The 16,138-nt window shown below is 40.0% G+C and overlaps 1 protein-coding gene across 2 annotated transcripts in view; it reads left to right on the top strand.

The window, feature by feature from the left end:
- Positions 1 to 15,213, top strand: part of alkal1 (ALK and LTK ligand 1) — a 48,009-nt gene extending 32,796 nt beyond the window's left edge. For both annotated transcript variants that reach the window (XM_066719684.1, XM_066719694.1), the window contains exons 5-6: positions 273 to 348; positions 14,527 to 15,213. In XM_066719684.1, the coding sequence (XP_066575781.1) occupies positions 273 to 337 (65 nt within the window). In that variant the 3' untranslated portion in view covers positions 338 to 348; positions 14,527 to 15,213. The remainder of the gene's footprint in view (positions 1 to 272; positions 349 to 14,526) is intronic.
- The last annotated feature ends 925 nt before the right edge of the window (positions 15,214 to 16,138 follow it).

The raw sequence follows: 16,138 nt of genomic DNA, 5'->3' as shown, positions 1-16,138 counted from the left end.
GGAACTGGCTAACCTTTTCCAGACAATCATTAGGATTTCCAGGCAGATGTGTCAGCATGAGACATGACATCTGTCAGTTATTTGTCTGCGATAGATTTCCCTGGTTGCTGGAAAGTGTAGTTTGAAATTAAAATATTTTAATATACATATTTTGTTGGACAGTGTCACTGTGACAATCATTTTCTAATTAATCTGAAAATATTATTACAAAAAAGTTGATTTACTCTTTGAATAAATACAGTATTCATGGACTTCTTTTTTTTTTTTTACAGATTACAAAAGATGTGCAAGATTACTAACGCGGCTAGCAATGAGTCCACTTTGCACACAGTCTTAGAAATCTGACATGTAAGTATATATGTCTATATCAATCTTAAGATATGAGCCTGCCCCACCATGGGAAATTATTTGTTAGAAAGTGTATAGTTATAAAACATCCTAACAAATGAAAACTGATGAAATTGTAATCTGCATCCATCTCAAGTCTCTGTCATATTTAGCCTTGTGTTTCATTGCTCTTGCAAAGCACGCTTTGGATTTGCATGTTTTGTCCTGTCTGTCTGAGACTTTGTCAGTAGGATGTATGCTCCTTCAGGGTTTCAGGATGTGTCATGTCATAACTTCTTGGAAAGCAGAAATGTTGTCTACCCAGAGGAAACTCAAGTCATATTACGAAGTGTTACCGAGTGTTAGCATTTCAATCCTTCAATCATGTCTTAATCCTTGATAGTAATTATAGTTTCTGTCGACAACATGAAGTGTTGCTGTGTTAGCGACTGTGGGAAAAACAATGAAGACAGAGTTTTTCATCTCTCCTTTCCAACTACAGAGATTAATGCACCATAGAGATATTTGCTGCAAGTTAACAATCCCACATTCAAAAAAGGGGAAAATAAAACCCAGCAGCAATCATTTATATAGCAGTGCATTCCATAAATTTGCATCACTTGAATCATCCCACTCACCCATGCTGGTTTGTATGAATAGGCTAATGCATAGTAATATATGTCATAGTGTGTGATTTTTGGAAATAGGTAAATAGTAATTTTCTTATTACAGTGCAATCTGCACAAAGTAATTTGTGGTTATTTAAAAACAAGTGCATCCCAACACTCCACCCTGAAGTGACAGCACCACACAAAAAAAAAATTGCTTGTAGATATTATTGCTTATCAAGTTTATTATAAACTGAAATGAAAACATAATGTGTTGTAAGTACCCAAACAGAACAAAAGCACACAACAACAAAAGACAGGAACAAATGTATTTATTTATATTTTAACAGGATTTGTTGTTTTATATTATATTACATTTCTGCATCATAATATTAACAAACAAAAAAAATACTTATGAACATGGTATATATGAAAACACTGATGTAAAATATTAACCTGAAAACAAGCAAAGCAGGAAAGTAATACCATGTCAACAAATTAAATACACATTTTAATAGTACAGTTGACCTTTCTCTAATGCATGGGTGATATTCCAGGAAATAACGGTGTTGAAGAAAGTTACATTTTCAGTATAACAGGTTTCAGGAACACATAAGAGTTTGAAAAATATATAAAATATAAAATATATAATTAATTATACTGTGAGGTGATGAGGAAAATGTGAATGAATGTTCAGTTGGATCACTGCTTGCTGGCTTCAAAGCAATTACATCTACATGCAAACTAAAGCTTTCAGTTATATGGCATTACCATCAACAATCAAACCATTTTTTTCACTATGTCAGTAGTGTCTCTGTCATTTCTGTGTAAGGATTTCTCCTAGGAACATGTGTATGAGCTCAAATTAGCGCCATAAGTATTGCATAAAAAAAAAAAATATTGTAAACAAAAAAAAAGAAACAAGAAAAAATTGATGTTGAGATCAAATATAAAAAAATCAAAAACAAAATTTAAATCTATAAATTTTGCCTTTTGATTTTTTTATTTTTGATCTCAACAATTTTTTCTAAATTTTTTGTTTTTGTTTACAATATATATATATATTTTTAATGCGATACTTATGGCGTTAATTTGAGCCCATACATGTGAGACATTTTAGTCCTAACTGGAGAGGATGCTTTAGCACTTTCTTTTTACAACCACGAAGCGTGCAAATAGTGGATTCATTGACTCCATATTCATGTGCAAGAGAAGCAAAAGAATTTCCTACTGTTAATTTTTCAAAATGTCATATCATTTCTTAGTCTTGCATTCTTCTACAAAGTCTGTTTGCAAGCCATAATGGTGACAAAATTAAATTAAACATTGAATTAGACCAAAACAGGAATAGAGACATTCACTGTACAGATGCTCGAGGCCAGATTAAGCAACTTGGCAGTCGAGAGGAATCTCTGTGAGACAAGATGGCGCCTGGACCAATACACAGATTTTTTCCTCATTGGAGTGATTATTGGTGTCTATCAGTTTTCTGCCTATATGCCAATTTGCATTGGAAAATCCTACATTCAAGGAGGGTCAGCAGTATATTGTAAATACAGAGAGACAGAGAGAGAGACAGATAGACACAGACAGAGAGGAATAATCAAAAGGTCACTGACTTCATTTATGGACCTTGTTTTGATTATTGATTGCAATTTGGACTGGCTGTGTTTTTTGGTATGTATTTATTAGTTGCATGTTTAGAGAGGGAACCATTTTGTTGGGCTTTTGTTTGTTTATTGTATGTCTATTTGTTTTGATCACTATCGGCACTGTACATAATAAATCACTGCCTTTCACCATATCCCTGTCTGTGTGCGCCTGTTTCCTACACCCCACCTGTATTGAGCCCTGGCGATGTGTCCATCCCCTCACAGTGCCACTATATTTATAAATTTGATTCAATTTCTTATGTTTTTTACATTGTACTACATTTACATGCACTACAACAAAAACATGCCCACATGCTCAAACAGCCAAGAGAGCACCGAAATTGTCTTTTCAAAATATATACTGTGGCTAAACTGTATGAAAACTCTCAGAAGCATCACATTTTTGTAAGTTTTTGTTGTTTTTATTTTTAAGTAATTTGATAAGCTCTTACTCTAATATCTAGCACTAGCACTAGATGTCTTAGATATAGTGTTACCAAAATGCATGTAATAATTCTAAGCGATTACATAGACTCAGTGTTCAAGGACTAATATGTTTCAGGTATGTCAAATGGCTAGGGACATTGCAATGCCAAATCTGATTTATATGACATCTTGGGCAAACGGGATGAATAATATTGAAAAAACTAAGCTTCAACAATCATGTCAGTAAATGTTTATGCACAAATATTTTAAAAAATAAGGTAAACTGATTAGTTTTTGTGATCTTATCAGGCAAATGTAAATATTCTTTTAACAGTGCTGAGTTTAGGTGATTGTACACTTTGAAATAAAAATAAAAATCACAACATTATTATTGTTTGGTAAGACATCAATGCTAAACTGACTGTAATGACTCGAGTTGCAGTGAGGAAGACAAATCTGGTGATTTGTAGTTTTCCGCTGTTTCTATTATTTAGGAAGTTATGACATGACACATCCTGTAAATGCAACCGTGGTTATCTGAGAAAAGAATCACTGCCCAAGGGGGAGGGGTTTTCAGTGCGCATTCGCTGGAACGTATCGAAGACATTTGTCTATCAAAGCTGCCATTCGCCCCTGTGCCCGTCAATCAAACAAGACCCTTCCACTTCCTGTTTGTGTAAAAGGTGACGTCTGCACAGAGACTTTCTGCTTTTGCCGGGAGCAAGAACTCCCGTGTGACCTTGCAACCCTTTGGATGTGCTTCTTTTCTCAGATAACCACAGTTATATGGTTAACCAGGGGTTACAGTATAACCATACCGTTACAAGGGAGGGGGCAGCAAGCTGATAAGAGAGCCTGCCCCAAGGCGTACCTACTAGGAGCCGTACCAACTCTATGCTAGAAGCCACAGGGCCCCCTTGGGGCCACATCCGTGCTGCCCAGACGCGATGACCGGTGAAGTGGGAAGAAATAAAGAATAGTGTATCCACGGGGCAACAAGAATCCTTGTGCCTTCCATGAAGCCTAGTAACATGGTTCCTGGCATTTGGCCTGGCTCTATCGTGGTAGGCCTGGGTAGGCGCCTGCCTGCTGGTGAGGCACTGGTGAAGGTCAGCAGGAGGGCGGGGCTGCTGCTGTCTGGGAGGCTGGCCGTCCAGGCCCTGCAGGTTGTCTGCGGGCCTTATCCAGAGGTGCTGCCTTGGAGTACACTCTGGCGAGCTGTAGCCAGGTGAACCCGGGCGAGATGGGGGCATCCATCAGCTGGTTCCTGTCTGCGTCCGGACTCGCCTCGCCTGGGACAGCCAAAGTGCCGCCACAATGACTGCCAGGGAATGGCCATTTGCTCGTGCACCATGGTGCATGAGTCCCGTCAGGGGTTTCGACCAGCGGGGGGGGGACACACTGGGCGCCATGCTGTTCGGGATCCGGAGGGCCCCCGGTAGTAAAACCACCAGCTGAAGCAGGGCTTAACACGCAAGGACCACAACACAGTAAACTGGAAGATCGAGACCTCTTACAGCCGCAGCTGCCTTACGACAGACCGAGGCTTAGGCCGGGTGGAATGAAGAGGGAATTCTTTGTGCAGATGTCACCTTTTATACAAACAGGAAGTGGAAGGGTCCTGTTTGAGTGACAGGCACATGGTCCAATGGCAGCTTTGATAGACAGATGTCTTCGATACGTTCCAGTGAATACCACTTGGGCAGTGCTTCTAACTCGAAAGATAACCCTGAAAGAGCATACATGCTAGAGTTTGACATCCACCATTATTTGTTAAGTTTTAAAATGTAAAGTTTTAAAAGTTGCTTTTATGATAGAATCGAACTGGAAAAGTGCTCTATATTTTGCATTTACATCATAGAAGTACACCAAGACACTTTAAACAATAACTTTAGGAATGTAATGTGTTTCCCTTTAACAGAACATGATGTGTTTTGTATTCCTTTGCATCCAGGTTTGAACTTTAGTGCTTGGCATCAGTGCAGGAACTTTTTGTAATGATAAAAAATGTTGCTTCAGGCATATTAAAACAAGCAGACATCCTTATAAGAAGATAATAGTTAATGTAAAAAATCTGAAAACACTGAAGTCTTTTCTATCATAAATTCCTATACATAAATTAACTAAACAGTTTTGGGTATACAACTGAAGAACATGTATGTTTAATTTCCTATAATTCATGATTCTGGAAAAAGTTATTGAAATGTATCAAAGGCATAGGGAATGTAGTGTAAAATAAATGAAAAACAGTTCCTTAAGAATATCCTATGAACCTTGGTACCATAAAATCAAAGTATATTATTTGATCCTCTTTATAAGTTTATAATCAACATTTCTGAAAAATACAGATGTTGATTATCAAGCACAGCACTCAATCAAACAATGTAATTATTTAAACAGCACCATCAATAATCAGGGACAGGGAAAAAGCTGAAACTGTAATTCCCATAACCTAACATGCAGATTAAGGCTGACCCCAGTTTTGAGTTTCTACACTTCTGTTTGTTTGGCTATTGGGAAAATACACAGACAGGGAGTCATACAGTTCTGTGTGATTTTAAGATTTATATATCATGCAGATGGATATTTTCACTTATTTCTCTAAGCTACAGAAAGCACAAGCCACTGCATTGTAACATTTATTATTAAGTATTTAAGATGGATGCAATTTCAAAAGAATACTTTTTACAACAATCAAATGTTTTTATTTTTAACAGCCTAAATAATAGAATAAGGGTAGCACCAAATATGTTAAAATCCATGTGAGTAAAGAGTTCAGTGTCCTTTCACACTCACATAAATGCTGAGAAAGGGTTTATATCTTTATATGGGGGATGTAGCGTGTTATTTAATGAAAGTATTATGAGTGTTATGAGTACACATGAATGAATGTGCAATAATGGCACAGCAATCAGGAGGTTTCCACATGCTTGTAAACATCACCATTGTCATCTCTTTGTCTGTTTGATTATTTCACATGCAGAATTTACCTTCTAAAACTTTACATAATATAATCTGAAAGGGGGGGCATTCTGGATTGAACCCAGATTGCCCATACTGTGGGCAACCTCATTACTACATTGCCAAAAGGCCCAGACAACCTGGCAATGTAATAATTGCCTACCATGTACGTTCAACCTCATTGGAACTATGCCAGGGTATGCATGATACAATAAATCATTAGTTTTCTAATTCTTAAAGGGAAAACAATAATGGAAAGAATTGTTGTGAGCTTCAGGGGATAAGTGGGTGGATCAAGGTTTGAACATTTGGTATGAATTATATTGATCACAGAATATATTTTGGATGTGAATCTTTCAGTCTGACTTTTGTATCTGAGCTCTTGTTAAATTGCTTTTGATAAATAGTGTTAAGTGGATCCTTCAGGCTCGATATGGTTTGGAAAGAGACAGAGACATTAAATTGGCAGAGGACCCTCCGTTAAAGCTAAAGAAGAGGAAACTGTACATATTAAAATTATAGGATACTCTATATCATATATAAGGTTTGTGACTTCACCTACATATACTGTTTACTGTAAATAGATAATATTTTGTATTAATTAGTGTTGAATATTATCAAGGGTTACAAATGTGTTAACATTTATTAGAGGACTTTTCTTAATTGTTCAATTGTTTTAATCCTGTAATGTTACACAAGTTCCTGATCATTTAGCAACACCTTTCAATGTCCAACACACATTGCAACAACAAGACAGTGCTTGGATGTTAACACTTTAATTTATTCATTATAAATTTAGAGGAATATACCACATTAGTATTTGATTTAATCTTCTCCATTGAATTAGTTCAACAAATCATACATTTTCTTTTCGAGTTAGAAGCACTGCCCAAGGGGGAGGGGTTTTCAGCACGTGCGCTGGAACATATTGAAGACATTTGTCTATCAAAGCTGCCATCGACCCTTGTGTCCATCACTTAAACAGGATCCTTCCGCTTCCTGTTTGTATAAAAGGTGCACAAGGACTTCCTCTTTTTGCCCTTTATCTTGGTTCGTGAAGACAGGTGAGCACTTCTGTGTTTGTGAATAAAAAACAGAAATTACGTTTTTCAGCTGGCTGGTAATACAAATAGTACCATCCACCCACTGATTCACTACAGTTGTGTGTTGTTGTGCTAATTTTAATTTTATTTAAATTAGCCACACTGTTTTGTTCCGTCTGCACCACAGAAGTCCGTCAGGGCCTCGGTTCATCTCGGCTTTCACAGGACTACTAGTCATTTCATATTAATATTATTATTATTATTCAGGCTAGTTCGCTGTGTTGGTTTTTGTCTACAGGACTTTTTCCTCCACAGCTTTTTGCTTTTTCCTTTCTGCCTGGCCTAAGCCTCAGTCTGTCGTAAGAGACCTCGCACATGAGAGGGGCTCCTCTGCCGGCTTTCGCCTACAGTACAGCCAGCGACTGTGGCTGTAGGAGGTCTCGCTCTTCCAGTTTGCTGAATTGAGCTCTGCTGCACTCACTCATCCATGCCCTCCTTCGGCTGGTAGTTTTTCTACCATGAGCCCTCCGGAGTCTGAACAGTGCGGCACCCAGTGTCCCCGGTACACGTCACCGCCACGTCATCAGGCTGTCCTCCTCTCCAAGCGAGGGCGGGGCTTCGGTGGATCCTGCTTTCCACCTATCCCTTAGCCCCTCTGTCAGGCCAGCGGCTGCTGGGGCATCTGTCCCACTGCTGGCTGTGACAATTAGGGGACAGAGAGGGAGGCATCCCCGGATTCCCTCCCCCTTCTCTTCCTCACCGTCAGTCTCATCTCCTCCTAGATGCTGGCACAGGGGCTGGAGCTCTGCGGATAAGGGGCGCAGGTGGCCCAAGCAGCCCCCCCTCTTCCCCCCCCTCCACCTGCCATTCCAGTGGCAGTGTCTATGGAGTCTGAGGGGAGCCTGTCTGTCCACTCTGTGGAGGAGGATAGTCAGCATGCGACCTGGAAAGATTACATCATCTCCTTCAGCCCTCATGGGGGGTCTGATTTGGAGCCAGATCTGAGGGATCTGATCTGATCTGTGGCTTCCCCCTCTCCTCCCCCCACAGGTGAGGATCTTGTCCCTGCTTCGGTGGGCTGTCAGGCCGAGTTCTGGGCCCAGTCGCCCAGTGGGCTGTGGAGTCCCTCTAGATTCCCTGGCCAGTGGACCCCGCCCCCCACCCTCCAGGTTTGAGAGAGGGGAGCAGTCTCAGTGGCCCACACGGGTCCTCTCACTACTGCCTGACTTCCTGGCGGAGCTGCACTCCACCTAGGACCACCCAGCGACGGCCCCCGCCCAAGCACGGACAGGCGAGGTCTACCCCAGGACCCAGGTTGTGCAGGAAGTGGGGCTGGTGAATTTCCCCAAGGTGAATTCCACCATCTCAGCATTGGTGTCCTTGCCCCGCCTCTCTGGGACGCCAAGGGACCTGTCCTGTCCGCCGAGCATATGAGGCTGGAGCCCAGATGGCCTGCCTCCGCAATACAGAGTCCCTGCTGGACCTCTACATAGCCCAGCTGGTGGAGGACCCGGATGCGAGGTCCTCAGGGGTCCCACAGCCTACTGGGGAGTGAGGGACACATTGCAGTGTGCGGTGCTTCGTGTCGAAATCGCTGCTGTCTTGGAGAAATACGCAATCTGAGAAGTGCCACCTCCGGGTGAACAGCAGGAGGGATTCTATTCCCTATACTTCTTTTTGCCCAAGAAAGATGGCGGTTTCTGCCCCATCTTGGATCTGAGGTACCTGAATCGCCACCTCAAGGTGTTGCGTTTCAAGATGCTCAGCCTGCGCGCCATGTCTCAGGCTATCAAGCCTGGAGACTGGTTCACCTTGGTGGATTTGAAAGATGCCTACTTTCACATCCCCATTGCGCAGGCGCACAGGAAGTTTCTCCACTTCGCGTTTGAAAGCCGAGCATTCAAGTTTGCTGTTCTCCCATTCGGCCTGTCTCTAGCCCCTCGCACTTTCCCAAGTGCATGGACGCAGTGCTGGCCCCCTGGGGGTCTGTGTCCTCAATTATCTAGACGACTGGCTGGTCTGTTCGAACTCCAGGGAGCAGGTTCAGAGCCACATGAGCCTGATCCTCGACTGCCTCTCTGAGTTGGGCCTTCGGTTCAACAGAGAGAAGAGCTGTCTTGTGGAGGTCAGGGAGGTCTATGGTCGCACACATTATATCGGCTAATGCGTCGTCTGCTTCTATGGACGCAGCCTTAGCTGCGCTCCATCAGAGCAGCCCACCTCCCGGGCATCTCCAACATGGCGGCGGACCTCCTCTCTCGGGGAGGACCCCCGGTGTCGGAATGGCGCCTCCACCTGCTGGTGATTATTATTATTATTATGATTTTTATTTCTTGGCAGACGCCCTTATCCAGGGCGACTTACAACATAAGTGCAAAAATACAGTAAGTACAAGGCATCAATCATTACAAATTCAATTTAACTAAAACATAGCAATTAAAAATAATACATTTTAAAAATTCCAATTTACAATTTACACAAGTACAGTAAGTGAGGTCCTACATCCTGGACGGTGAAAGCTACGTGCTGTCAAGATGTAGGGTCACAGTCAGGGGTTATGGGAAAGGGAGCAAGGAGGAAAACAATCAAGAACGCAAGAAGCATAATAAAAACTGTGAAGTGCTATCTAGCAGGGATAAAAGGACTAATATTACAAGTACTTTTGGAAAAGATGCATCTTGAGTAAGCGCTGGAATGAGGTCAAGGACTCTGTTGTTTTGACTTCGGTGGGCAGGTCGTTCCACCATTTAGGGGCCAGAGATGAGAAGGAGCAGGCTCTGGAGGAAGGGGAGTGGAGAGGAGGCAGAGTTAGTCTTCTGGCACTGGAGGAGCGCAGTGGTCTGGAGGGGATGTATGGAGAGACGAGTGTCTGAAGGTAGCTTGGTGCAGTGTGGTCGAGACAGTGGTAGGTGAAGGTCAGTGTCTTGAACTGAATGCGTGCCGATATCGGGAGCCAGTGGAGGGAGCGGAGCAGTGGAGTAGCGTGTGCAAATCAGGGGAGAGAGAATACCAGGCGAGCCGCAGAGTTCTGGATGAGCTGGAGCGGCGCGTAGTAGTTGCAGGCAGGCCGGCCAGGAGGGAGTTGCAGTAGTCCAGGCGGGAGAGGACCAGTGACTGGACGAGCAGCTGAGTCGAGTAGTCGGTGAGGAAGGGACGGATCCGGCGTATGTTGCTCAGGAAGAATCTACAGGTGCGTGCCAGCGTGGTGATGTGCTGGGTGTAGGAGAGCGCAGGATCGAGGGTCACTCCTAGATTTTTAGTGGAAGAAGAAGGAGAGAGTGTGGTGGATTCCAAGGGGATCGAGATAGGGAGGTCAGCAGAAGGTGAGGAAGAGTGGGGGAAAAACAGGAGATCTGATTTGGAGAGGTTGAGCTTGAGGTGGTGTGAGTGCATCCAGGTGGAAATAGCAGACAAGCAGGAAGAGATACAAGAGGGGATGAGAGGGTCAGAAGAGGGAAAAGACAGGAAGATCTGGGCATCATCAGCATAGAAGTGGTAGGAGAAACCATGGGTCACTCCCTTTAAGAGAGTGCCCCTAATCTCAGCTCGTTACCTGTATAAAAGACACCTGGGAGCCAGAAATCTTGCCGATTGATAGGGGATCAAATACTTATTTCCCTCATTAACATGCAAATCAATTTTTAACTTTTTTGAAATGCGTTTTTCTGGATTTTTTGTTGTTATTTTGTCTCTCACTGTTAAAATACACCTACCATTACAATTATAGACTGATCATTTCTTTGTCAGTGGGCAAACGTACAAAATCAGCAGGGGATCAAATACTTTTTTCCCTAACTGTACCTGTCTGTGACGATACTGAGAGCGATGGGGCTAAATGCACAAATTCTGATAATAAAAGGTCAGAGTATAAATCGGATTAACAGATTATTTCTGTTTTTGGTGAAAGCGAAGGAATTTGTTATGACATTGGAGATACTACAAATTGCATATTTGCTTTTGAAGTTGGATCTAGCAAATGGAATAGGTGTTGCAGCATTAATGTACGACCAGTTACTACTATACATATCTTTATTACTCTAAGCTTGTTGGAATTCACTGGCATAAATTTCAAAAATGTAAGAAATGTATCTTTGATTTCCCAACCTTATTTAAACAGTTAGTGTGTCTCTGAATTAAATTGTTGTTTGTATAACATGGTACAGCAGAAAACTGCGGATCTGGAAAGTTTGGATTTACTACTTCCTTTCAGGGCTTTACCTTTAGTGCACATTAGGAGGTAATGGAAAATAAAATGACCCATAAATTAAGTTTTCATGTGTAGTTATTTACTTGTACAGTGATGATGCATCTTGAAAAATGTTAGAGAGAATCAGGTTTGTGGCCAGATAGAAATTTAGAGTTGATCGTATTTAGAAATAACAATAAATTTAATCAGAAATAAATACAAATATTTCCACATGGGAACTTGCATTCCACATGAAAATGTTACTGGGTTGTTTAGTAGAGACTGCCTCGAAGTTCAATCTCCTGAAACAAAAGTAAAACAAGTACTGTGCTAAATCCAGAGAGATTTGGGAAAACATGCTGAAAACATATCTTGCATCGGCCTCCTGTAATCATATGTTTCCACAGGTTTACAACCATCACCAATACCTGGGCTGGACAGTGTTCATGTTTACCCCCAAGTTAATTACTACTTATGTTTTCAATTAATCAGCTGAAATACATTTGACTACATAATGACATCTGAAAATTAGTTTGGCAAGAACACTAAAACAAATTAATACACTAGCAGCCATCAGACATTTATAAATTACTATATAACATCAGCTTTATATTGTGCTTTACCATTCACATTAAGTATAGTTAAGTACAGTGAGGGAAAAAAGTATTTGATCCCCTGCTGATTTTGTACATTTGCCCACTGACAAAGAAATGATCAGTCTATAATTTTAATGGTAGGTGTATTTTAACAGTGAGAGACAAAATAACAAAAAAAAAAATGCAGAAAAACACATTTAAAAAAAGTTATACATTGATTTGCATGTTAATGAGGGAAATAAGTATTTGACCCCTTCGACTTAGTACTTGGTGGCAAAACCCTTGTTGGCAATCACAGAGGTCTGACGTTTCTTGTAGTTGGCCACCAGGTTTGCACACATCTCAGGAGGGATTTTGTCCCACTCCTCTTTGCAGATCCTCTCCAAGTCATTAAGGTTTCGAGGCTGACGTTTGGCAACTCGAACCTTCAGCTCCCTCCACAGATTTTCTATGGGATTAAGGTCTGGAGACTGGCTAGGCCACTCCAGGACCTTAATGTGCTTCTTCTTGAGTCACTCTTTTGTTGCCTGGCTGTGTGTTTTGGGTCATTGTCATGCTGGAATACCCATCCACGACCCATTTTCAATGCCCTGGCGGAGGGAAGGAGGTTCTCACCCAAGATTTGACGGTACATGGCCCCGTCCATCGTCCCTTGGATGCGGTGCAGTTGTCCTGTCCCCTTAGCAGAAAAATACCCCCAAAGCATAATGTTTCCACCTCCATGTTTGACGGTGGGGATGGTGTTCTTGGGGTCATTCCTCCTCCTCCAAACACGACGAGTTGAGTTGATGCCAAAGAGCTCGATTTTGGTCTCATCCGACCACAACACTTTCACCCAGTTCTCCTCTGAATCATTCAGATGTTCATTGGCAAACTTCAGACGCGCCTGTACATGTGATTTCTTGAGCAGGGGGACCTTGTGGGCGCTGCAGGATTTCAGTCCTTCACGGCGTAGTGTGTTACCAATTGTTTTCTTGGTGACTATGGTCCCAGCTGCCTTGAGATCATTAACAGGATCCTCCCGTGTAGTTCTGGGCTGATTCCTCACTGTTCTCATGATCATTGAAAATCCACGAGGTGAGATCTTGCATGGAGCCCCAGACCGAGGGAGACTGACAGTTATTTTGTGTTTCTTCCATTTGCGAATAATCGCACCAACTGTTGTCACCTTCTCACCAAGCTGCTTGGCGATGGTCTTGTAGCCCATTCCAGCCTTGTGTAGGTCTACAGTCTTGTCCCTGACATCCTTGGACAGCTCTTTGCTCTTGGCCATGGTGGAGAGTTTGGAATCTGATTGATTGATTGCTTCTGTGGACAGGTGTCTTTTATACAGGTAACGAGCTGAGATTAGGAGCACTCTCTTAAAGGGAGTGCTCCTAATCTCAGCTCGTTACCTGTATAAAAGACACCTGGGAGCCAGAAATCTTGCTGATTGATAGGGGATCAAATACTTATTTCCCTCATTAACATGCAAATCAATTTATAACTTTTTTTTAAATGCATTTTTCTGGATTTTGTTGTTGTTATTCTGTCTCTCACTGTTAAAATACACCTACCATTAAAATTATAGACTGATCATTTTTTTGTCAGTGGGCAAACGTACACAATCAGCAGGGGATCAAATACTTTTTTCCCTCACTGTATATTCCTGTCCTTTAACAGTCCCAGTAGCTCAGGAATTACTATGACAGAGTTGTTCCTGTGAGTCAGAACATTCTAGCATGGTAGATTCATTGTTCTGCAATTTCCTTCTTCCAATAATATTTTAGTTAAAGATTAAGTAAGTACAATGTATATTGTTAATCTTTACAGTTTTGATTAGTATTTCTTTCCATACGTAAGTTTGATATTCATCTACATAAAACAAATTAAATGTTTGTTTGCCATTTCCTGAAGATTCCTTTTGGTATGCAAGTATATTCTCTGCACCCATGTACTGTTATTGAAAGGCATTTTACCAAATACCAACCACAGTAATTTGGGACTTTGCATGATGTATTCAATTAAATAAGATAGTATAAACAACTGAGGGAGGAAAGTTTCCAATGCTAGTAAGGCAACTTATGGTACAAGGTACAACAGATGATTTAAAGATTGTTCAATAAATCATTGTATAACTTAAATAACTTAAATAAGTCAATGAGTGCAGTTTTTTTTTCTTTTCTTTTTTAAATAAATGCCTTTATTACATACTAACATCTTGTTCAAAGTACAGCGGAAAAAAATAATCCAACAACACATAAACGTATAGAGTTGCGGTTGGATTTCCAGTTCTGTACACTAATGTAGTCATATGCCTTGAAGATTTAAGAGGGGGTGAGTTTAGAGGCATAGTACCAGACTGTCTGGAAAGTCAAGTAAAACAAAACTCTTCAGGAGAGGATTAAAGTTTGAATGATCTCTCATCTACTGGCAGAAACTATTCTACACTTCCATTTGTCAGTGCCCCTTTTGTGCCATGATATGGTCATGGGATTTTTGGCCTCACAAGACAACACAATCTGCCCTTGGGCAATGAAAGGGTAAATGTTACAATGAGTAAAGCTGACCCAAAATAATTTACTTGCAATGTATTTGGAATCCATTTTATTTTCAGAGATAATTTTAATCTGATCTTAAAAGTTCATATAAAGAGTGGATCACAAAAATACTTTTTTTTTTTTTAGATTATACATTTCAGTATGATGAATTCTGTTTTATTTATTTTGTTTTACTTATCTTTTTCAGGTACAAATTAACTGAAGATGGAACTCTTATTTGCCTAGAAAGTGCCTTGGAATCTTCCCCAAGATGGTTTAACTCACATCTTGATGACATTTGTTTTGTTTTGTTTGGTTTGTTTACAATACTGTTTTATTAATGAATGCTTTTTATTTTCATATATTTGAAACATTCATTATTTGTGTTAATAATAAAAAATGATATTTTTTGATTTATAAAATTACAGCCTAGTGTTGAAGCAAGTCAAAATTATTTATTAAAATGCTGTGTATTTAATGATCGGCAGTGATTATATATATATATATATATATATATATATATATATATATATATATATATATTCACAAAGTGTAAGCAGATCTACTATTTAGGTATTCGTTTCATCACAATAATGTCATGTTTGCTCAGGCTGATGCTCACTTATTGCACTGACCTTAATGAGAAAGCTGTAACTTGTCTATCTCTCAAATTATCTTACTGGATATTGTAGGCTTTGTGAATATACAGTTGCAAACAGAGAAATGTAACTCAAATACTTACCATGCTATTCAGAATATGTGTATAGCTTTTATTGATTATCATCACTTACGTTTGTATTGGCACTTATGAAAATGTTAAACAATTATGTAAATATATGAAAAAAGACTGTAAGACTGCAATGCAGTTTTGAAGGAATAAATATTATTAATCAAGCATTTTTTATGTCACACTATTATTTAAATTAACATTGCTAGTAATGTATCAAGAAAATTGATTGTTGGAAAAAAGGTTGTTATTAAAGTTATTTCCCTTGCCAAAGGCATTCCAGCAAGGTAGTTTTACTGTTTTAGTAAAATGTAAACCTTTGATATTTCTGAAATATGCATTGAGATTTTTTTTTAAACATCAACACAATCAAATCATCATCATTTATACATATTTTAACACTTTCTTGGTATTTTAGGCATATACATCGCTGAAGCCAGACACTATGAATAGGTCTGTCTGAGAACTGGATTTTTAGCTATTCGACTTGAACAGCTTAGGGAATTCCTCAGTTGGTTTGCATGTGATTATAAAGTTATATAATAGGTCTTTGGTATACATCACATTATGGTACTTAATTAGATATGACATGACATAGTAGAAAGCTAAAAAGGAAGGAATGATTAAGCAAGAACTTAATTTAAAAAAAAAGTGTGTGAAATATAAAAATAGTATAATTACGATGAAAGACAGAGTACTTAATGAATTCCTTCCACTCGTCTACATAGAAAAAAGAAAAGAAAAGCTGAATTAAAGTTAAATTTGTCCAACTCTTTTAGGTTTCCCTCTTAAATTTTAGATCACAATTTCTTCTAATAGTTGCGCTGCTACATATCACTGAATCGTATTTCTCACCTAGAGCTACATACTGCGGGGGGTATGGCATGAAAGTCCTTTCTTTGTGCAGCAGCCTAATCGTTCCCCAGTACATACATTTCCTGAAGGATGCAGCAGATGGCAGCAATGATTATATCTCTCAAGCACGTAATTCAATAGTAGAAAAACCTGAATGACAAGGAAAATAAATGAAAGCGTAAAAATGACAGTTAAAGTGATGTTTTATGATTTCAGTGGAGTTCCCTATATTGTTCCA

The sequence above is a fragment of the Amia ocellicauda genome, chromosome 2 (assembly GCF_036373705.1).
Source record: "Amia ocellicauda isolate fAmiCal2 chromosome 2, fAmiCal2.hap1, whole genome shotgun sequence".
Lineage (NCBI taxonomy): Eukaryota > Metazoa > Chordata > Actinopteri > Amiiformes > Amiidae > Amia > Amia ocellicauda.
Note: the sequence above shows the minus strand (reverse complement) of the source record. Positions and strands in the feature narration are given on the sequence as shown.